Consider the following 24,769-nt stretch of genomic DNA (forward strand, 5'->3'; position numbering starts at 1 on the left):
GATCAGTGGAAGACAGGGACTCAGTGAGCCTGCTAAGTGTTTTTTAAAAAGTGTGTGTGTGCACAATTCTAGGAAGATGTTCAGAAAAAGGAAGAATATAGAATTTCTGGCAAAACCTTTTTTATTAAAAGTACAAATTCTTCATGGAGAATGATGTTCAGTAAGAAAGGGCCAGGTTCAGTGGATTTTCTGATCTGAAAAAGTATGTCATGGAACCTCTTTAAATTCCCATTTTACCATTTAGAGAAGGAAGAATTTCATATTTCACTTTGAAATGACATTTAGAAATTTCAATTAATCTGTATTAAATGAGACAAGTAAACTTACAGTCCTGATTCTGTTTACTGCAACTGAGTTTTTTCTCTTCAAGATTCTTAGTCCAAAATGTCTTTGTTTTATGACTTTTCATCTGGAGTTGGGGTGTTGTACTATGGTCTGGAAAAATTTGTTTTAATCCCTGTACTAATGGTACCATTACCAATTAAGCTTTAGAAACAATATCAGTTTGGAGTATTCTTTAGTACACCATAAGTATAATAAAGAGATTTTTTTTTTAATTATTTTTATAAATACTTTATTTATTGTGGCTAGTAATGCTTATTTTATTTATTTATTTTTAATCTATTAAACTTTATAGGATTTATGCTCCTCTGGAGATACTGAGCCAAGAGGTATTTATTTAAAATGCAAAGGAAAGAAAGGTTTGTCCTGGTTTCGGCAGGGATAGAGTTAATTTCCTTCCTAGTCGCTGGTACAGTGCTGTGTTTTGGATTTAGGGTGAGAACAATGTTGATAACACACCGATGTTTTAGTTGTTGCTGAGCACCGATGTTTTAGTTGTTGCTAGGTAGTGCTTACACTGGCCAAGGACTTTCTAGTTTTTCATGCTATACCTGGAGGTGCACAAGAAGCTGGGAGGGGGCACAGCCAAACTGGCCAAAGGGACATTCCATACCATGTGACGTCATGCTCAGTACATAAACTGGGGGAAGCTGGCTGGGGGGGCCGCTGCTCGGGGACTGGCTGGGCATCAGTCGGCGGGTGGTGAGCAATAGCACTGTGCATCACCAGCTTTGGCTATGAGTATTATTATTATTATTATTTCATTATTATATTTCAATTATTAAACTGTTTTTCTCAGAACGAAAGAATGAGTTTTTCTCACTTGGGCTCTTCCAATTCTCTCCCCCATCCCACCGGGGGCAGGGGGAGGAGTGAGCGAGCGGCTGCGTGGTGCTCGGTTGCCGACGGAGGTTAAACCACGACAAGGTTCTAATGAAGTGCAAGAATCTCAGTAACTGCCGTAGAGAAGTTGTTTTTCTGTGAAGTTCTATTACCTATGCAAGTCACTCCTGGATGTGAATGGAACTGTTTTAATTGAAGAAGTTTCTAAATATAAATCGGGTTTCTAGGGGATAGAGACTGAACCCATCTGCTGTAACAGAATTTACTTTTTCATATCTCCTATCTTAACTTATTTGTACCCAAGACATACACAAAGCTTCTCAGATAAACAGGTGCACTTTGATACTATCCAATTAATTATTGTCAGATGTGTTGCATTGGAAGCTTGGTCTGTATCTCTTCTTTGGGATCTAAACCAGTTCCCTGATTCCTAGGATGTTTTCCTGGACATTTAAATCAAGAACAAAGCCATTTTAAAAAATACAAGTTCGTCTCCTGCAATGAAAGTCAGCAGCTGGAGCTAGGTTTGGCTCAGGCTTACAAAATGCTGTAAAGAATGTAGTGACTTTTTTTTTCCCCCATTGCTGTTTTACTATAATAGATTTCAAAATGATTCTGAAGAATTTTTCTTATTTTTTGGAGGGGGGAAGAAAAGACAGTAGTTAAATGTTTTCTCCAAGGATGTGAAGGGGAAAAAAAAAAAGCTGCTTTTGGAAGCAGGTCACTGGCTACAACCTTGCTTGGGACAATAAGAGCTGGAAACAGTTTTCTTTTGAAACCTGTCCAGTGGCAAATGTAAAGTGAGCAGGTAATGAATTGTAAGGGCCGAGACTGATCCCTTTTGAAAGATTTGCAGAGAGCTGAGATTCAGACATCATTACTTCCCCAAGCCCTTCTTTACTTATACCTTCATTATGAACAATAAAAAAGAAAAAAAAAAAGGAAAAAAAGAAAAAAAGGTTTATCTGTCATTGTCATGCTGGTTGCTTTAGAAATATGAAGGGAAAGATGACAAATTACCTCAGAAGAACCAGAGATCTGTCATATTTGCCTGTGATGAAGGCGTATCTATTTTTTTTACTTATTTCACAGTAATAAAGCTGACCTTGAGTATTTCCTAACCTCATCCCCCACTGCCCTGGTCTCTAAAAAGAACTCGGGTCTCCTGCAGGCTCTTTCTTCAGCCGCTCTCTGGCTAGCTCGCTCAGTGCCTGGTTTTCTGCTGTAAGCGTCCTGGGGGCTGGCCGTTGGCAGTCTGTCTCGACGGCAGGAGTCTGCAGTGGGGTTGCAAGCTGGAGGACAGCTGCATAGGAGGAGCTTTCTAGCAGGGCCTGGGTCCCCGAGCTGTGGTCTCGAGGTGGTCAGGTCTGTCTGCCGGTGCCTCCTCAGAGCACTCACGGCGTTGCAGGTGCATCTGCTCTCTGCTGCCAGCTGCAATCAGTCATCGCTTGGCCACAACTTTGGGTTTGTGTTCTTTCGGTATCTCTTTGGACACTCTTTATTTTCTGTGAACTCCACAGTTTACCCTCTCATTCTTTCTTTTTTTCTGGAAAGCTTTCTGGATAAAGCTTTTTATCCTCACCATTAAAGAAAAGGATGTGCAAGTAATACCCTTTACTACTTTAATATCCCTCCTAGCAAAACAGTCTGGTGGTTCTTTTATATCCTGGATTTCAGGGTGGCAGCCCTTGTTTCCAAAAATGTAGACACAACAGGACCACCTGTGTTTGCCATCTGCAAGACAGTTCCTTCTAGGATCCCAGGGCTGGTTACGGGGCTCCCAGACATCCCTCCTGCCTGTCCCCCTGGGTGCGCGGTAAGGGGACAACAGGTTTGTAAGTATAACACGGATGCATGTGAGCCTAAACTCTTCAGCACGCTCTGCTGTCACTGGAACACAGTCTGCCCGTGTCTCTTTGAACACCCACCAGCATCTCTAAGTTGTGTCCGGCCACTCGTCCCTACATTCCTTTCTACACAGCCTGCTTTTTGCCGTTAATACCAAGGTGCTGACCCTGGCGAAGCAGCCAGGTATTGTGTAAAAGAGCCTTCCCTGTTACTAGCCAGCCATTATACGCTTGGAAATGTTTTTAGTTTCAGACTCTTTGAGAAGGTCAGGAAAGGATTGTTTCTGTTCTATTTTTTTTCTGCAGAATTGCTTTATTTCTAAGCATAGCAGTATTTATTGCTTACTTTCTTAACTTCTCCTTTTAATCCTGCAACTGCCATTAGATAAAATAATGAACCGAGTTACTTATTCGTAAAGGCAATGTAAATGTTTGTTCTCCGCTGTATTCCAATAAAATAATGTTGGCATGGATTATTGGCGGTAAATTATTTTAAGTTATACATTTAAAAGTAAACAAAGTCATATGCATGAAAACATCTTTGATCATTTTGCATGAAGCATCTTATTTTTTCTTTTATCATTGTTGGTATGAGATTGAAATCTTAATGTTCGTATTTTGTTTTTCATTGTCTCCCTATTTCATTTCTATTGCAAATGCTTTCTACTGAGAAATAATAAACAATTTTCTACATTCACTGCTCCACTTCCCCTCTTCCTAGTCTGGCCCAATTCTGATAATATCATTTATATGTTGTCATTAATAGTGGTCCACTGAGTGAATTATAATTCTCTTGTTTGGGTTCTGCATTTTAACATTTGGCTGTTGAAATGTAGTTGGGGAGGAAGAAGGGCATACAGTCTCAAAAAATCCTCTTTTTTCCAAATTTGTAGAAGCTATTTGCTAGTCTAAGAGAAAATAAAGGAAAAATGGATGCTTTTTAATTTCCAGTGTGCTGTTTATCTCAAAAGCAGATTTTCTATTTGATAGAAATGTTGTGAGGCATTACTCCCAAGTGTCAACTAGACCTTATGTACATATAGAGTCTGTGAAGAACTAGGATATTTTGCACCTATATTAATAATTTTTCCACAAAAAAACCCGTAACATATTTTAGCACATGAATCCTGCCCAAATAGATGGCAGAGCTTTTCCTCAGCCACGACAATCACACAAATTCCTAGCCTACTTTCTTTAATATAGGGTGCATTTATGAAATAGGCTGTAATAGATCCTTCAGAATGTTTCACAGAGAGTTTTTTTTCTTCTTGAACGGATGGAGGCACAAGCTTAAGCAAATGGCAAGTTCTTGAACAGCTTGAATAATTAAAAACAGGTGACCATAACCTCCCAAGTGCTGATACTTTTTCCTCTTTAAAGAAAAAGAAACTCCATAAGTTACAAACATGTAATGACTTTCTTATTCCAAGAATTCTGACTAAATTTTCTTCTGATATCGCATGTCTCCGGGACCTTGCTCTTCATGCTGCTTAACTTCCATGAGATTCCAGCAATACACCTCCAATACACCAGTGCTATCAGAAGGTTGAAACCTCCAAGATGTGTCTTTCAGTAGTTCATTTTAGGATTCTTTAGGACAGCAAGTCTGTAAATATGGTGCAAAGTCTGAAGCACAAAATGCAAGAAGTTTCTGCTTCCTCTCAGCATGTCTGGGTTTAGAATAATGCTTCATGCTATGTGTTGCAGCTCTAAACAGAAGATATTTATAGATATTTAAACTTGCTTACCTATGGTTATGTTTCTAAATACGTTTCAAGCTTTTAGAGCGCAGAGCCATTGACTTCTGAGGGAGGTGCTGAATGGTCTAGCACTCTGATGACTAAGATAAACTCAGCAACCTAAATTTAGGCACCTCATTTAAAAAACTTTGGCCCAGATATGTGAACCCAGAAGAATGAGTTACAGTAATTCATTTCAAATTCCCTGGCTCTTGCGGCTCCCCAGACTTAGCATTTATTCATACAAATTGCTCACTGTTGCAGATAAATCACAAAATGTAGCCAGTGCAATAACTCTGCACCTGAGCATTATTCAGTTCTGCTTTGCTAATGTTGGCAGCACTTTGCTTTTCCTCTATATGTTACAGCACCTGGCTGTTTTGGCTTTGTCTGAATATGTTAGAGGGGTGAATAGGGAGAAAATTACAAGTTTTTGCCCTTGCTTTCATTACTGCTAGCTTGCCTAATAGCCGCGATTCCCCAATTAGGTGGTCAGTTTAATTTTCCTGCCAGCTTAAAAGAAACGCAAGGGAGACAATTGCCAAGGGAGGCCATTTTTCGCTGCATGCTTAGGAGAGGATTATCTTGTCAGAAGTGTTGTCTCCAGTAGTTCTCAACTGCTTTGACACCAGGGATGGTTAATTTCCCAGAATGCTGTTTATGATGATGATGAGAAATACGGTGCACTGTCCGTGTTGATTTTTCTTTTCCAACTTCTTTGCGGTTTCTCTTTTGGGATTTGTGTCTCTGTAAAGGAGTACTTCACCTTGTGGACAGGAGAAATAGATTGAGGTATGTGTGTGGCCCACAATTTTCTTTTAGGTTTGTACAGGCTGCACAAATGAGTAAAGTTTTAAAGCACAGTTACTTAGGCAAGTAATTTATACTTTTTTTTTAAACACAGTATAAACTAAGAATAATGTTAAAAATATTGGCGTTGGCTACTTAGCCAGTTTTTGGTTTGTTTTTTGCTAGGATCAGGTAACTCCCTTTGCCTATATTAAGGATGGATATCTTGTAATTTCACTGCAGCCTTGTAAGTCGTGGGCGTTTATTCTAAGCCAGTCATCTGTAGTCAGTGTCATGAAAGAAGGTGATTCATCCCATCTGACACTAAATATCTGAGAGGCTCGTTATGCAAATGTGTTCTGCAGAGGAAGGTGGTTGATGATGTTCCTGCCCAGCCCAGTGCTGCAGTCTACAGAGCCTCTCTGTACTGGTGCAATTGCTTTTGAGGCCACACACAATGAACAAGGTGTGGAAATTATCCAGGTTAAAAACAGTAACTGGAAGTATTTTGTTCATCTGTATTTGTTTTTTTTAACCAGGTTCATTTCAATGATTCATAGGGCCATTTATAACACAGCAATAAGAAAATGGGGTCATATTGGCACAGAAGAAAGAAGTGGTTGAAGGCAGGGTCATTCAAAACTTTGTGTATTGAACTGCCTCTTGAAATACATGTGTGCTCTGGGACTGTCCTGTTTATTAGGTGAGATGAATCCACAATAGTTGTTTAACTGCGTGTTCAACAGGACATTAGCTATATCATTATCACTGTAGTGTACACCTCTTGATGCTTGGTATTGCTTTATTAGACTATAAAGTATCTTGAAGTGAGCTTATCTATGTCAAACAAAGGGGGCAGTTAGAAACTTCCCTGTATATTGCCAAATCCTTCCACAGAGGTCCTCAGTACTAGTAGTGCTGTTTGTGCTAGCAGTCTTTCCCAATGTTAGCACCTTAGTGAACCACGAGGGTTATATGTGTGTGGATAAATATGCTGTCCGACGAGATGGGCTGTTTCTTTATAATATGTAGTGATTATCCAAGTCCACACCAGGAAGCCGGAAAAAACTGTATGTGCAAATCATAACTTTCTCTTGGGTCTTCTGTAAATATGAAGAGAGCATGACTCATACGAACGTCACTTGAGTGTCTCAGAGTCGTGTTTTTCATTAAATAGGTTAGCTAACAGTTAAACTATCAGTGTTGTAATGAGGCAGAGGCAGTATATTTTGGGAGGCATATTGAAAAAAAAAACCAGCCTACTAGGATGCATTAGATATATCATAGGGAAGTTAAATCTCATGAACTGCATGTTCTGCATGCAGTTGTTCATCATCGGATCCCTTATCATGTTGATGTACCACCCTGCTCCAATATGCTTTGTGGTACATCTAGGGAGTATCTTCATGGTACAGGGTACTTTGGTTTAGATACTGAAGTCTGAGAAATGTGACTACCGCCGATATGATACTGTTCCATGAAGCAGCAGTGGAAGACATGAAAAGAACTATACTGAAACAATGCCAATAGCAATGAAAGCAATCAAAATGAGCTTTATAGCACCTTGTTATGTAAGTTCTTTCTGGAATATGTTTCACATGTTTTATTTATTTTTATTTTTATATTTCTTTTTATTTTGTAGGCTGTGGAAACCAACCTTGCATCAAAGGATAGTCACTGGGTCTATGTAAATGAGGTAAGAAAGTCAAAAGAGACAACATAGCTTGGTACATTCACTCATCACCATCTTTTGTTTCATATGTTTTGACACACCAAACTGAGCATACGCTTAGCATTTTTGCTTTTTGAATGGTACAAGATGCACACTCTGTGTTGTCGTTGCTTGTCTGTCTCGGTTGAATTGGCATAGGTTGAATACAAAAGGTCAAAATAAAGCTTCCAATATACCTCATAGCAGCCAGGAGACTTTTTTTTACATTCATGTCGACCCTACTTCATCAGCTATTTAGGAAGCAGAGAACGTCTCAAAAGAAACCTCAAATACGTGCATCTGTATCTGCCAGAATCTCGCCCGTCACTGCTACGAAAGCCTGCACTCAGATGCCAGGAGAGGAAAGAGCGCTGAGGCTAGTTGCAGGCTTAGCTCATTCAAATATGCATTTACTTGATACCCAGGTTTTCTCTGGTGCAGAATTGTGTTGGTGTTTTGGCCAAGATCCAGGATAGCATAGCTTTAAAATGTGGTATTTCCTCTCTGCAGCAAATGCTATCCTGTCCTGCCACTATGATTATTTATTTTACTTTAGTACCACTATGCCCTAATGGGAATCAGTGCAGACTCGTATTTAAAAAGCAATGGAAAGCTTGAAATGTATAATAATTTATAAATCACTGATTGTTCAGGATAAATGGCATTATTCTATATATTTCTGGTTTTAATAATGATTCATTAAAAGATAGTAAAATATGTAAGCTAAAAAGAACTGTGTTCACTGTTTTATTTTTATAGTATAAATGTATAGCCTATAATTTAATAACCAATTCCGTTGTTAATTTCTCATTCCTTTCTTTGCACCTAGCTAATAATTTTGGATAGGCTACTTTTAATAGTAACTATAAATTGTATTGTGTGGCATTAGAAAGGCTCTGTAATTAAACAGGGGTTAGGGAAAAGGAGTGAAATCTCTGCTTATAAAGGCTTTGTAAATTCTTTCTTGTCCTTGTTACATTTAAGTACCTCCTGATTTGTCAGCTGCAGTAATGACCCACTACAAAACATCAGCAAGATGCCCAGAGAGTCAGTGTTTATATTCACATAAGGATAATACAGTGCATATTTCCCTAAGCATTTATAGAGAGGGAGTGTTTGTGAATCTGTTATTGCTGCTGTTACTGTTCAGATGTTAAAACTCACTTCACGAAGGGTGAATCTGTAACATCACAAATAAAAACCTTCAGCACTCATGCGCAAATGTGTGCACACATACACAAACATCACACAGGGTGTCAATTCTGCTATTATTTTGGCAACTTTTATTTTTTCTCTTTTATGGCTAGAGACTGGGTAGGGAAGCTATGGTAGCAAAACGTAAATCTAAAGTATAACTAGTGAAAAATATTAGTGAATATACTTATAAATATCTCAATGTAATTAAATTCAAACAGACAATTGCAGAAACTTTTCAAATTCATGAAACTTCGGAGAACTCTGCAGACAGAAAGAGGAGGAAATATCTTGATTGTCCTTTTTTTAACAGAAAAGTGTTGGTCTTTGTGTGCTTAAAGCTACTGTGAAAAGAAGATACGTTATGCATCCACGTGGATGTATCTGTAGAAAGATGGAGGTTCCTTAGGGCTTGCTTCTTATTTAATAGAGTGCATACCCCCATGTTAGCAAGAGGACGGACTGATTATGCTTTCCATGTACGTGTTTCCAGTTGGTATCAGTGAGAACTGTGTGGGTACTTGATGGAAAATGTGTTATTCCTTGACTGGATGTTGATTGGTGCTGTGATTTGCAGAATGGAATTAACTTTCAATTCCCGACGGTCAAATCAGCTCTTTCTGATGTAATTCCACATGAGTAGCAAGCCAGATGTAGTCCATTCTGTAAATGGACCAAATACCTAGCCAGTCCTTTTTTTCTCCCAGGCAGAGGGAGGATCCTACACTTTTTTGTTCACCTTACGGTCTGTGAGACCTAATGATCCCATTGCAAGGACAGAGAGGTATGGGGCTAACTGACCTGAAGGGGCAGTAGTAGGAAGAGAACACAGTGACAATTATTTCCATTGAGGTTCCTTGTATGAAGAGCGTTGGACTATAAACAGGCTCTGTAGGCCTTTCTTATTTCAGGGGACCATTTAAGGGCCTGGTGCAGGATAGATTACTGAGGTCTACTGACCTTGAGCACCTTCTCACAATCTGCCCTGTCTCCTGCCTCTTGTCAAGCCAATGAGGATCTGAACCTTCCACTTATCTTGCTATAGTAAGAATGACTATATAGCACAGTATTATTTCAATAAGAGACTTCATTATTGTCTTACTTGAATTAAATCTACTTTACTCTCTCTGTATTGACAATCCAATAAACATTTGTGTCTTTTTTTTCTTTTTTCTTGTGCTTCTGTCCCATATGGCAGGATAGGAGTTAAGTTTTGGAGTTTGAACATATTTTATCACTTCAATTTTGTTAGGTGAGCAACACCACCAAGCTTGTGATGAGCTAACTTAAAACTGTATGGCTGGTAAGCTTATTACACAGCAAATGAACAAAGGTGGTATGTAAGAGTTGGTCTCAAATTACAGAACTGTACTGTCAAGATCCTGCATTTGCTAGTTTCTGATAACCCAAGTCTCTGTGCTAAGGTATCTGTTCAGTTTGGATGCCATTGGTGGTGCAAAAGGACTCAGTCATCTTTAAAAAAGGGCTAGTGAATTGGGAGTTAGATTCATTGCATGCGGTTGGAAGGCTGAAACATTACATGGCAAGTCTTTCAGGATAAGAGAATACATAGGGTTGGGTCTTTGCAGGCAATATCATGCCCTCGTATGGCCTCTTTGAAGCCAAAGTCATAAAAACCTTACGGTTTTAAAAATATATATTTGTAAGTATGTCTACTTTTCTCATTTCAGACATTTTATGTTTCAAACTTGCAGAGCTGTCAAAAATAGTGGAGATATGAGGGGGAAAAAAAGAAATGTATTTCTAACCACCCTCCCACTTTTAGATTTATATTTCATCATCTTCACTTTTATTCGTCTAGAAATACTAAATCATTCCTTGCATTCATTTAGGTAGTGATTCTACCTGAATTCTGAGTTAAACATGCTAAGTAGCTTTTTAAAAGCAAGAATGTTTGTGATTTCTATATAAAACCTTGCAAAAGCAAAGAGCTCTTCAGAACAATGACTAGTCCATGCTTAGCTTTGTCTCCAGAATAGTCCAAAATGTTTTATTTCTATTGACTGTGTTGGAAATTGCCCATGACCAGCAATTTTGACCTTAAAGAAGATCTGTTAGAACATATCCTGTGTTCTGCTTGTACCTTTGCTGTTTATGCCTTTAAGTGTTGATGAAGTGACCTACCAGCTTTGATAGATGTGTGCTATTTCTTCTTGTGGCATGATAGGCACCATTGTAGGTGCCCCCCTTTTTTGGGTGTTTATTTCCTATTTTTTTTCCTGTTTTTCTTTCTTATTTTTATTTTTCTCTTACATTTTTTTCTCTTTGGTGCCTGACATCAAGCATCTCTGTTGGTTCCTCCTGACGTTTTTCATTCTCCCCTTCTTTTTTTCTGCCTGCTTAGAGAAAATGCTGTGCCTCGCCCAGGGCATGTGTCTGTGGGAGAGGCACAAGAGCAATACTTGAAACTGAATTTGTATGTGGTTGTAATAGGAGCAATGCTCTAGGAGTCTGTGTCTGCTTTTTTATTAGCAGCAGCTGTAGGTCTGGGGGTATAAATAGCACTAGAAACCATGTTTCCCTTTTTGTGGGACATTTCATGGTTTTGAAATTTTCTCCATTCCAAGGGGAGAGAAAAGATAAAAGAAATTGTTCTGCAAAACTGGAATTCGGACCAAAAAAACTATTCAAATTAAACACAGTATTTTATCCCCTCATATCAATATATTTAATTCTAATTCCAAGTTTCTAAACATTCATTATTTTCACATGTAAATCAGTAAAGTACACAAAGCAATCAACTACTCTTCATGGAAATGGAATGGGTACTGAATTTGACTGATAACTCAAATGAGTTGTTTCACCGTTATCACATCCTTCCTTTAATTTCTTTTTCAACAAACTTTCATCATTATTCAGAAGTTCAATTGAAAGTTGTAATACGTGGTAGGACAAAGCACAAGGCTACTGGTTGAGATAGGAGATAATTTTTTCGTCAAGGACAGGTAGGGATGAAGAGAGGACAACGTAGCATTGCATGTCCAAACCATACGTACTTGCTCTGAAGCTAAGGACAGGTGAAGGTCAAACTTGTTGAATAGCTGCATGGAAATACACAAAAGACATACACTGAGGAAGACTTTTTTTGAAAGTGCATTTTTGACAGAAATGCCCCAAAGACAAGAAATTGAAATAATGGAGGATTTTAATTTCGCTGGCAGTTGAAAAAGTAATGTTGGGACACAGACAGGGCTTCACAATTTCCTGTGACTGACAATGTTATCCCTACGTGTTTAAAAGGTTAAGGCAGCCGTCAGTTCACATTTCATTATGGCTAAGGAAGAATGGACTATAAGGAAGTCAGAAGGTAATTGGTGTGAAAGTGATCGTGAGATGGTAGCATGCGCTGTTTGAAGAAGAGGAAGAAGTGAGAAAAGAAGAATAGGGATAACGGACATCAGTAAAAAGATAGTCCAACTTCACAAGTTTAGGGAACTAGTAGTGCTTTTGGAAAGGTAATATGATGAGTAAAGGATGGCAAAAGAACTGTGGAGTTCTGTGAAAATGAAGGCATAATAAGGTATTGTTATGGTTCGAATGGGTTATCTTAACAGATCTTGAAATCGGAGAGGAATTCTAAAGAAAAAGTGGTGTAAAAAAGGGCTAAGGAAGAGTGTAAAGGTGTAACAAAGTAAATGATTATGAAATGAGGCTGAGGTGCAAAATGACTCGTATCAGGGGTCTTAAAAAGCAACAAGAAAATTTTAGATATATCAGAAGATAAAGGAAAGTATAAGGTGATTACTTAATGGAAAAATGAGGTTTTAATGTTTTTTACTGACTTACTTGATGCTGGCTTTATAGAAACTATTAATTGTAACCAGACTGTTAAAAACATATTGTAGTAGTTCCAGATTATTTAGCTAAATCTGAGGTGCTCCACCAGATGAGATTCAATATAGAGAAGTGCCGAGTACTTCAGGTGTGGCTACAAAATGAGGTATAGCTGGTGAGCATCTGCAGGAGCAACTTGGAATCCTTGCGGATAACAAACAGAATATCCATCAATACTGTTGTGGTCTTGCAAAATAAGCAAATCTAGTCCTCAGATATGTTACTGGAAACATCCTTTGTAAGATAAGGGGGGCAATTATTTTGATCTGCTTGACATCAACTTGGCCTTGTTGGAACAGTATTGCAAGTTTTGGGCAAGACAATTTAAAACAAAACAAGAGAATGCAGAACAATTTTGAGAATCCAGAGGGCAGCACCTAGTACGATGAAAGCTCATTAAATCATCACCCATGGGGAAAGGTTGAAAGGATTAGGTTTGTCTCCTATGAAACTCAGAAGATGGTGCAAGGGTATAGCAGTAGAACAGATATAATTAAAAGAAGCATATGATCACATGTTCACTCTGGAAGGATAAAGGAAATGCAATTTAATCTTCTGTAGTAAAAATTAGGTTGAGTATTGGGAAATGGTTTATGATCTACATACGATAATGTATAGGAACAACTTCCTTGGTTACTTTCTTCCATCTCATCATCTCTCTGTCTTCACATCTGATGCTGCTGTTGTTTTTTATTCTTCGTTTTTCAGCATCCTACTCACATTATGTAAGTCTGCTAAATTTTTTCAGATCTCAGTTTGGAAAGACAAAAACAACTGTATTATGAACACCACTGGGTATTTTCTGATCTGCACCTTCTGTTCTAGGTCTTTCCACATATCTTTTTTTTCAATATGGGTATGGCAGTGACAGTTTATACAAATAGTCACTGCATATACTTCTGATCGAATCATTTATTCAATACTTTTGTTGACAAACATGAGGTTTATAGGAACTGTGACTCATATTTGACTTCCAGTCAGCGTGGAACTCCATCCTTCTCTGTCTACTACTGAGCAAGCTAAAGCGATTGCGTTTGATTAGACTCTGTCAGCCAAATCCACCCTTGGGGTAGCCCCAGTGATTTGACTTAGCCAGGGATGAGCCTAGCATCATATTTCTTGATATCACTCATTTGAAATGGAGGAGTATATTGTAATTGTGTGTAGTTTTGATAGAAAGATGCCTAGTAATGAATTACTGGAACTTCAGTGCTTTAAAAATAGATTTAATTATATGGTGTAAAAAATAAGTCTGAAAACTAAAGGTTAGAGCTTCTACTTGACTACAGTTTTCATTTGTTGCTTTTCCGTTTAATTGATTCTCATTGGTTCAGATTAACCCTCATCAGATCAGATACAAAGGAGTATTTCTTATTAACACAACTTCTTGTTACCCTGATTTTTTAGTCCTAGAATTACCACATTCTGTAACATATGGAATAACAAATGCTGAAATTCAAACAATATTAACTTCTAAATTCTAAAACTGGAACCATGGGAATAGTGGGGAGAACTAGGGGAAATTTCATTATGTTAGTTCCTTACTGTCTAAATGTTCAGGTACGCTGTAGGAAAGGAATGTACTATGGGGGGAAAAAATCCTCCTCATAGGTCAAGTACCAACCCATGTGGGTATTTGTCATGGCACGACACTTAAAGAAGGGAGGAGTTCTTTCTAATAAAGCAAAACTTTGTTATTTTGCAAAATAACAGTCATGCATTCTTCCATTGCATTTTTCTGTGAACTACTGTAAAATTTCCAGAATTAAGTTTTGTAAAGGAGGGAGGAATCATACTCTTGATTGTCCTGGTAGATGCACTAGTACAGTTCCCAATGTTTGTGTGTGTTCATGGGGACTGCACAGTGGGTGACTGTATTTCTGTATTGCTCAATTCAACATATAATTTAATGCTATGCAGAGTAGCTTGACTCTAAGGTTGAATAGGGGCTCATTTCTTTATCACTAAAAAAAGCTTGTGCTGTTATTTGTCCTGTTTAAAAACAAACAAACAAACAAAAAAAATCAACCAAACAACCTATGCTGCAACACTGCAGGGTGGATAGCAGAAAGGTAAGTTGTATTCATAATGGCTCTTACAAAATCAAAGATGCTTTTTTATTGATAGAATGTAGTAAGCCAGCCAATCTTCTTGTACTAACCTGAGCTTAATAACTAGGGCTTTTTAAAATGTCCCTGCCCTTGGCAGGGGGGTTGGACTACATGACCTTTAAAGGTCCCTTCCAACCCAAACTATTCTATGATTCTAAAAAAATCATCAAAAGCTTTATTTTGGTTCTTATGCACAGTGCTAACCATAAATACATTTTAAAAAAGTCAGGGATCAGTTTGTTATTGGTGAAAATATGTTTTCAGTAAGAAATCCGATATAAATAGCATGAAGCTATAGAAATAGGGTATTATACAGATTCAAAATCCATAGGAAAGTGAAGTATTCAGTACTTAGAAGACAGCTGAAATTCTTGTAAGCTTTAATTGAAAAATAAAACTAAACTCTCATTAACAGCCAGAAAAGGATGCTTTTGGATATTTTCTCTTTTCAATCCACAGAAAAGATCCTGGTTTGGAAAAGTTGGAGGCAGTAAGCACAGAGAAACTAATATAGCAACTGCAGCTGTAAAGTATTTGGTTAAATTCTTCCAAACTATGACAATACTTGTCAGAAGAAGCCGTCTTAGTTGAGGAGAAGGAGAAGGGAGAAGCGAAGTAGGAAGAAAAGGTCTTGTAATTTCTGCAGGAGAAGGTAAAAAAAAAGATTTGGAAATATAGCAGGAGTACATGTTTCATCAGTGATGAGAAGCCTTAGGCAGAAAGTTAGAGTGCTAAGGGGCTTGGGGAACTCTGAGCCATGTTGAGATGATGTTATCCACATCACTTGAATGCGAGTCAAAATTTTAGACAGCAGTTGACCTTATTCTTCCTTTTTGGACAGATGACACTTTCCAAATGATGCTGGTGGTGCTGCCAGCAGATGAATTTCTAGATCTTCAGCTTGATTAATAAAACTTTCCCAAACTCAACCTAGGTGATCAGTCAGAAAAAGTGCAGAAAAAGATTATTGATGCTTTTTCCTTTCCCCTTTCAGAGCATTCACTCAAAACATGTTTCTGCTAATCCTTTTCTGGACTCTAGCTCAATTCTTTTCTTTCTGCTGCTTTCATAGGTCTCTCTTCACCACTGTTTCACTGTCTGTAGGAGGCAGTTTTTTATATGAGGGATGAGAAAGTGTCCCATCATCTCTCTCCTGGTGTGACGTATTTCTTACTTTCCATTTCTATCCTGCAGCTCCATAGCTTCTGCCAATAGTTGTTTTCTTTTCTTTCGCTATGTCAGACATGCCCAGTATATTCATAGTTACTCATCCTCTTGATCTGAGAATCAAATTGCTTCTCAACTATCATCTGGGCACTTCTTTCTTATTTTCCTCTATAAAATATTTTTTAAAGGTTGGGAAAAATGAGCAGAAAATAGAATAGTAATTATCAGATAAAGTCTATCTCAGCAAACTACTTATTCCCCAAGGGTAACATGTAGGAAGGTGTTAGATAATGCATGATGAACAGTGTTTTCTTAGCACAGGGCTTGTAGAGTAATCTTGGGGAAACTTATGACTTCAGAAGAAAGATCCCTTATGAATGCAGTGTCTGTTCTTCACTTTTGTTTGGAAAATTGTTTTCTTTTTTTCTAGAAATTCCTATGTTATATGCACTTTGGGTGATCAACAGTTAGATCCACGAGCCTGTGCAAATTATTATGGCTTCATTTTCACTTGGGTAGAACCAGGACTGTCTGATAGACTGGAATTCTGCCCAGTCTTTCTCTACATATGGAAGTGCCAAAAGATTGTGTTTTTTTTTTTTTAAAGCATCAGTCTGTGTAATGATCATAGAATCATTAAGGTTGGAAAAGACCTCTAAGGTCATCAAGTCCAACCGTCAACTCAACACCACCATGCCCACTAAACCATGTCCCTAAGCGCCTCATCTACACGTCTTTTAAATACCTCCAGGGATGGGGACTCCACCACTCCCCTGGCCAGCCTGTTCCAATGTTTAACCACTCTTTCAGGAAAGAAATTTTTCCTCACGTCCAATCTAAACCTCCCCTGGCGCAACTTGAGTCCGTTTCCTCTCGTCCTATCGCCAGTTACTTGGGAGAAGAGACCGACACCCACCTCACTACAACCTCCTTTCAGGTAGTTGTAGAGAGCGATGAGGTCTCCCCTGAGCCTCCTTTTCTCCAGGCTAAACACCCCCAGTTCCCTCAGTCGCTCCTCATCAGACTTGTTCTCCAGACCCCTCACCAGCCTCGTTGCCCTTCTCTGGACACGCTCCAGCACCTCGACGTCCTTCTTGTAGTGGGGGGCCCAAAACTGAACACAGTATTCGAGGTGCGGCCGCACCAGTGCCGAGTACAGGGGCACAATCACTTCCCTGCTCCTGCTGGCCACACTAGTTCTGATACAGGCCAGGATGCCGTTGGCCTTCTTGGCCGCCTGGGCACACTGCCGGCTCATGTTCAGCCGGCTGTCGACCAGCATCCCCAGGTCCTTTTCCGCCAGGCAGCTTTCCAGCCACTCTTCCCCCAGCCTGTAGCGCTGCATGGGGTTGTTGTGGCCAAAGTGCAGGACCCGGCACTTGGCCTTGTTGAACCTCATACAGTTGGCCTCGGCCCATCGATCCAGCCTGTCCAGGTCCCTCTGCAGAGCCTTCCTACCCTCGAGCAGATCAACACTGCCGCCCAACTTGGTGTTGTCTGCAAACTTACTGAGGGTGCACTCGATCCCCTCATCCAGATCATTGATAAAGATATTGAACAAGACCGGCCCCAATACTGAGCCCTGGGGAACACCGCTCGTGACCGGCCACCAACTGGATTGAACTCCATTCACCACAACTCTCTGGGCCCGGCCGTCCAGCCAGTTTTTGACCCAGCGCAGAGTACACCTGTCTAAGCCGTGAGCCGCCAGCTTCTCCGGGAGAATGCTGTGGGAGACGGTGTCAAAGGCCTTACTGAAGTCCAGGTAGACCACATCCACAGCCTTTCCCTCGTCCACTAGGCGGATCACCTGGTCATAGAAGGAGATCAGGTTGGTCAAGCAGGACCTGCCTCTCATGAACCCGTGTTGGCTGGGCCTGATGCCCTGGTTGTCCCGCTCATGCCTTGTGAGCGCCCTCAAGATGATCCGCTCCATAATCTTCCCCGGCACCAAGGTCAGGCTGACAGGCCTGTAGTTCCCCGGATCCTCCTTCCGGCCCTTCTTGTAGATGGTGCTTGTGTTTACTCTGATAACAAGAAGTTAATAAATCTTTTATACTTCCCTGTGCCTTATTTTTTCTTGAAAAAAGAAGACTTTAATGATAGTTTATGAATGCAAGTAGGTAAGCATTCCAAGATCTTTTCAAATTATACAAAAATGCACAGACTAAAAAAAGTCAAAAAATTGAATAGAAATACAAGGAACACTGTGGAAAATTTCTTAAGATTTAGTAAATGACACATTTCAATGCAAAACTTAACAACTTAGAGTTACAGTTTATTCCAATTTTATTCCAGGTACTCTATATTTACTACTTGCCCAAAGAAATCTTGCTTCTCTCCTTTTGGCTGCTATCTTTGACACTGCAAAATTTTTATTTATTTATTTATTTCCACAAAAATGTATAATTTTCTTATACATGCTTGAGAGATGCATATACATGAAACTGTACTGCATGTGTACCTGCATCCTGCTCAAAGAAGTTTGTAGGGTTCAGAACTGTCCTAATTCTAATGCTGTTGGATTACTCAGAAACAGTCTTAGCCAGCTAGCAGCAAGGTTAGATGAGCTTTGATGAGTTGTTTTATCAGTGAAATCCACATTAAAATCAATGGTGATTTTTTGTTTTGTCCAGCTTTTGATAACTATCATTTTGTGTGCTTTTTTTTCCCTGGGATAATTACTTTTTAGTATGGAATAATATTTTGTTAAATCAGAGGATCTTTTACTCATAGTATAGGCTCTCGTTATAGAAAGACTTCTGGACAGCTGGTGCAGAGTCCTTATATCTAGAAATAAAGCTTATTCAATTAAATTATAAATACATCCCTGTAGAGATTTTTAGGAGCATCTGGTAAAAGGAAGAGAAGTGAGGTAGTGCTGGATGTGTGGGAGGACAATGAGGATGGGAGTTAGACAGGTGGTCATGTAGACTTGTATTAGAATGTTTTCTGTGCTATGAAAAATGGATTGTGCCATTGCCTTAAAGGATTAACCTTTATGTATATATGTGTGTGTCTGTTCATGTGGGATGCAGAGAAGCCAGCATAATGTTAAAGTTGAATAAATCTGTCTACAGGGTAAGCTGTCGCGAACATTTTAAAAAACAGCTAATTGAAGGATGTTTTCTGGATTTTCAACAAGGGAACAAGTGTCCCTTTATAGATGTACGTAGTGCATTGAGGGGAATTAGAATAACCCAACAAACAGTACCGATCCTAATGCAAAAATTCCACATAAATCTGTAGCTCGTCTCCATGAGCATCCTTGTCCTCATTGCCATTCGGTTTAATCCTCCAGTTTTCTCAGGGATGTGCTTTCTGGAAATCTCTTTTGGTTCTTTAAATTATTAATGTCATTAAAATTTATAATTTTCTGTCATTACCTCTAGGAAAATAGAGATGGTAATGTGAAACATAATTGTCTCATTTTGCAATTTGTGTTATGATAGTTGAGCACAACTAGAGCAGATTTAAATATTCCCCTGAGCAGTATGGCTAGGTATTACAAACTAACTGAAGTTCTTTGTGTGCAGATAAATAAATAGATAAATGAATTCTGCAAATGACCAATATTTGCGTGCAAATAAATAGATAAATGAACGCCACAAATTCTCGAAGAATAAACTTTGCCATTAATATGCACATGAACAGAAAATACAGTGTTTAAAGGAATACCCTTTCAGTGTTGAGTCAGGTGGTGAGAACTACTAGCAGCCTGGGTAAATAGTCAGACTTACACTTATGTCTGTCTACCAAAATATTTCAGTGCTCCCTGAAATATTGGGAATAGCCAAATTCTTTCCCTTAGTAAAGGAAAAGTCCAAGATAAGAGCACTTAGATAAGAGAACATCTTTTATCCCTGGGTAAAGTGCTCTCCTTTCATCCTCATTCAAGAAATTCAATATTTACAGGCCTGAGTGGAAACTGCTAGTAGAGGTGCCAAGCAATAGAGATTTAGGCTCTTTAACCTTCCTTAAAGCATATCCCTGAAACAAGCAGAGGTCACCATCTATATTAAGTTAAGACTTAACCTATGTTGCAGTAGCAACATCATGGGATCATGAAAGCCAAGAAGTGGGCATGTGATATGGAATTTTGCAAGGAGCACTTGCTTGGCCAAACCAGCTGATAAGCTCTACTTAGAATACAGCATTCACGCATGGTATGAATGGTAATTACTGTGTGCTGTCTTGTGCTGTGTAATGATCCAAGAATAAGATTGGAAATTTGGGATGCATTTGTTTGGAAAAAAAAACCCTCTAGGACCAAATTAAACTATTTGCTCAGTTGTCACTTTCACAGTGTAAAGAAAATTTTCATATCATGTACAGGAAAGAAAACACATTACTTTTAAACAAATAACTGGATGAATAGACTTTAATTGTAAGATCAGTGTGAAATGTTTTTTCCCCCGTCACTCTAAGGCTTAGAACTATTTTTTGGATATACGCTGTTATTCTGATGAGTGTAAAAGTAAAAGCCAACTTCACATATACTTGTTTTTTCCTTTTTCGGCTTGTTTTATTTCTTTTTTTTTTTTTTTTCCCCTGTAGTTATCGCAGTCGGAACGCAGGTGACCTTTCTGCGTGTGACATTTAAGGTTTCACATGCTGCTAAGCCAGGACCGTGAGCTTTCTGGAAACGTGTCTGCAGGGCCTGCCTGTGCCAGGCAAGAGGAAGGGGTGCAGTCACCCCAGTCCCCTGGCCAGGGAAGCCGCAGCCGCGCCGCTCCGGTGCGGGATGGTGGTGGCCGGCTCTCCTCTGCAGTTCAGGCACTCAGCCACGCGTTCCTGCTCCTGGAGCAGCCTGAGGTGCCCCGCGACGCTGCCTGCGGCCGTACTGCCCTGTGAGCTGGCACGGAAAGGCCCATAGTTACCTTTAACTTTTAGAGCATCGGCTCAAAAATGCATAGACCTATTGTTCCCAGCTCTTCCAGCAACAACTTTTTTTTTAATGCTTTTACATTTCTATAAAGGAACCGATTTCTAAAAGGAATTGATCATTTGCTGATATGAATGTCCATCAGCTGAAAAAAATACAGGAGCTTTGTTCCCCTTGGTGTTATATACTGAACTGAGGCATTGAAGGATTGAGCTACTGTCAGCTGTGCACACAGAAAAAGGTGGCACTTTCAGAGTCAAATTTAGCCCAATTTAGGTTCTGAATTTCCCTCCAGAGGCTCCCGTTTTTCTTCTGTGGTTGTACAGTAACTAGGCTTTTACGTTCAGGACTCACTTGGTGCCTCTAGTTAAGTGGAAAGAACCTGGGTTAATGCGTCTAACATAATTGATCTCCACTACCTTACTTCTGGAAATCCCGTGGAGGAAGTAGTTCTGGTCTGCTGCGTGTAGGCTTACAGGTCTTAGGTCAAGCATTTTGGCACAGGTTATGAGACGTCTTTGAACGGCTGTGCATCACTTGGGGAGAACACAAAACGTGTGCGCTGTGAGGTGAACTGGAGGTTTGGATGATTTGTGGTCTTTTTTTTTTTTTTTCTGTTTCCAACCACTCAGTCTGAGTTTGCCTGCCAAGGGATGCAGCCTGGGGGGTTATGAGTTAAACCTATCCCATGAAATGGTCTCTCCCTCAGACCGCAGCTTAGACACGCTCTGTGGTTTTAACACCCCTCAGCCCCACAAAAACGAAATCCAAGGCAGCAGTCTGGAGGGATCCATAGAGCTTGTGGTTCTCCTTCGGCGTCTCCCTGCAAGGCTACAGGTGCCACCCAGCATTTTCTATTAAGCCTCAAAATCTTTGGCTTCTATAAGAATATACTTATTTTCTGATTTTCTGTTTTCACGCCACACCAGTTGGTCTGTCGTTAATGCAATGAATTTCACCTTCTGCAAAGTTAAAAATTCATGTTCCTAAAAAATGATGGGAAATCGGCAAAGAACGAAATTGAGCCAAAGCTGCAGTACTAGTCAACCGTAACAAGTAATTATAATAACCCCATGGTCATTTCACTCACAGCTTGACAGAGAAAATGGCAAGAAAACATAATATTTTTTTTTCTTGAGTGTTAAAACTACGGGGCCAGGTTCACTTCTGCTGATGACATATCACAAGATGTGGGCCCTGTTGACCGAGTGAGTACAGCAGCGTGAATTATTTGCAGCCCCCTGCCCTGCAAGGGGCTGAGAGCAGCCCTGTGCAGGCTGGGCAATGGGCTGGCCCAGCTGTGCAGCCAAGGTGTGCTGGCGACGGGCTGATGCGACTTGCAGATGCTGCTGGTGGCAGTGGTAAGGAGCTGTGATGTAAAGCTGCTCCCTGCAGAGGAGGTGCCTGGGGGAACGAATGCAGCCAGCGGTGCCGCTGCCCGTCCTTCCTCACCGTGAACTCCTGGCGGGAAACTGCCATCACAAGCTGTACCGCTGTTACGATTTCAGGATCAGCTAAGCCCGTGATTTTCAAACTATTTATCCTGGGGTGAAAAAGGAGGTTTGGGTTTTGTGGCCTTTTTTTAATACAAAATACGTAAAGCACGTAGTTGAGTTGGCTTCAGTTGCGATATAAGGGCAGTAGATGCGGGCTCTGTCCCAGGATGGATTAAGAGGCTGGGACATGGGAATGTCTGCAAAGAAGCTTTAGACAGTGTGAAGCCTGGAAAGAAGAGCAGCCTCTCCTTGAGATCTCCTTATATCTTATCCCAAAGTGTTCTGTGTGCAGAAACTTGCATTCCTAAATGTGTCAATCCCTTCCATGAAGTTTCTCCTATTTTTTATTTCCTAATGCAGATAACCTCAAAAGACTTCCTTGAGTCATTATCAGGATTAGTCTGCAGAAATGATCTGCTGTTCTTATGGGAAAAGTACCTTCTTGTAACGTCGTTCCTAGGTGTAAGGGCCATATTTCCTAAAGACAGTTACGTTTTCCATTTGCTGTTTTGATCTGAGGGTGTAGTGAGGTTCTATTTTGTTAAACCAAAACTCTTTCTATATAAATTTGGTTTGAAGGTTCTTGTTTTTTACATAGAAACCTGTTGAGACTATCTTGGTGCTTTTCTTTGAGGAACTACCTCTGCAGTATGTTGGTATTGCCAAGGTAGATGGTACTGTGTTAAGCTGTTTTTTGTTTCAGAGGATGCGTAAAAAAATACCACTGTTACTAAACAAAAAATAAGAACATTTGGCCTAGACTAAGCATGTGCATCTGTAACTTTTTTCTTCTATTGCCTTTTTAAAAACATTTATCCAGTAATGAAAGGAATATATAAAATGTCTGGACAAAGATATGTTTTTAAAAGACTGTGTCTCCATCCACAGGAAATCACTGATAATGAAATATTAGAGTTGGTACATAGTGCTCTGGGGAGGATGACAGTTATCCGGCAAATTTTCCCTCTCTCAAGGGACAACAATCAGAGATGCATGCGGAACAATCACCGAATATCATCACTGCTGTGCGATCCACAGGAAGGCTATCTTCAGATGCTGCAGGTCAGTAGCTGTGCCCAGCAGAAAAGTCCATCTTAGGAATTTGACATGAGATGGTTTTCTGTGACTGTATTACCTCAGAGGAAGAATAAAGTGAGTACAGATAAATCCGAGCATGTAACCTTTGGTCAACTTTTCCTGACTTAATTATTTATTTTATTTCCCAGGACTGAGTGCTTTAGATGTGATGTTATGTCCGCGAAGTACCAGCAAATGGTTGCACTAACTCAGAGCTGATTTTTGCACATTTCATTTTCTTAAGAATCTTTTTCTACTTGAAAAAAGAAAAAATTGTGCTATTATAGTCTTGCGGTGTTACTGCTTGCTTATTATATTTATGCCTATTAGACATCCGTTGTGAAAGAGTTAATCTGGGACGATAACAGAACTCTGACAGATATTGGGCTGTGGAACATTTCATATTTAGTTAAATGGACTGAATCCAGCTGATGTATTAAATCTGTCCCGTTTCAATAGTCTCAGAAGTCTCTAGCAGCTGATAGTTGTCTGAGCGTGTGAAATATGCACTACTAGTTCAAGTTCCAGATTTTGGTAACGGATTTGACTCTGGTGTAAGCAACATCCTAAGATTTCTTGGCAATTCATCCCAGATATCAGAATTTTTCTTGCAGTAATTTAAATATAATTTTAGGTGCTATTTCTAAGGATAGTGCAATAATTTAGAAACACAGGTCTTGGACTGTCAATGGGACTCCATGTGTTTCTGGTTTACTTTAGACACAGTTAAGAATCTCATTTGTATCACTGTTGAAGCTGTTGGATAAAACTGAAAACTTTAGTGAGACTGAGAATATAAGCTTGATTAGAACGTTTTTATTGCAAATTTAGTCTTAGCCTGAGATGGATTGAGTGAGGACACAGTGGTTGAGCCTGAGAGTTGGCAAGCGTGGGTATTTTGTGTTAGAGTGAGTCTAGAAAGGGCTTGGTTAGGCTGTGGGGCGGGGGCTGTTGGCAGTCTGGGCTGCTGCAGCCTGGTCAGGAAGGAGGTGTGGAGTGAGGGGTCCTTCCAGAGGGAGCTCATGTGCTGGCTTGGAAGAGCTTCGGAAGAGTAAGAGGCTTATGGGAAACCAGGAGAGGTAGGCAGATTCTGAGGAAGAGAAGTGGGTAGGTCAAGATCTTCCAAGGAACATGGATGGGGGCGTTTGTTTTACTTACTTGTGCCCTACTAAAAAGTTGTAGCTGCAGAGACTGAAATCCTCTGAGGGAGGGATATGGACGTTTCCTCCTTGAAGAGAACCTCTGCCGACTCCGGTTCTGTCACAGCGGTGGCAAAGTTTGGGAAACGCCAATCACACGCACTGTAGTTCTGAGCACCGGTCTGTTCTTTCTGCACAGGGGAAAGAAAGTCTTTGCCTATCTTGGCTTAGAAAGAAAAGACACTTTTGATCTTTGTTAGTAACTCTTGAGGTATGCTGTAATGAGAACAAAGGCCGCTCATTTCAGAGGATCAAAGCAATTTCTAGTATGTTGAAAAAATTATCTATCCTGCACCAACAAATCACTCATTGGGGAACAATCTTACATTACAGCATGATTTTCAGTATTGCTGTCTGTGCTGGTTTATGCATAATCTAATTCAGAGACTCATCTGAAGGGCTCTGACAGACCACTCTGAGCAAGTTCTTACTTGCTAAAACAGTAACTGGTTTGCTAGCATGAACAGCCTCGTGCCCTATTACTAAATTTCACTGACAAGGACCCTTTAGGAAG

At 39.8% G+C, this 24,769-nt stretch overlaps 1 protein-coding gene across 1 annotated transcript in view; it reads left to right on the plus strand.

The window, feature by feature from the left end:
- GRID1 (glutamate receptor, ionotropic, delta 1) overlaps positions 1 to 24,769 on the plus strand; it is a 328,149-nt gene that overhangs the window by 191,413 nt on the left and 111,967 nt on the right. Inside the window, 2 exon segments of the mRNA XM_009334645.1 lie at positions 7,203 to 7,256; positions 22,868 to 23,041. Of these exon segments, the coding sequence (XP_009332920.1) occupies positions 7,203 to 7,256; positions 22,868 to 23,041 (228 nt within the window).

Source organism: Pygoscelis adeliae, unplaced genomic scaffold (assembly GCF_000699105.1).
Source record: "Pygoscelis adeliae isolate BGI_AS28 unplaced genomic scaffold, ASM69910v1 Scaffold361, whole genome shotgun sequence".
NCBI lineage: Eukaryota > Metazoa > Chordata > Aves > Sphenisciformes > Spheniscidae > Pygoscelis > Pygoscelis adeliae.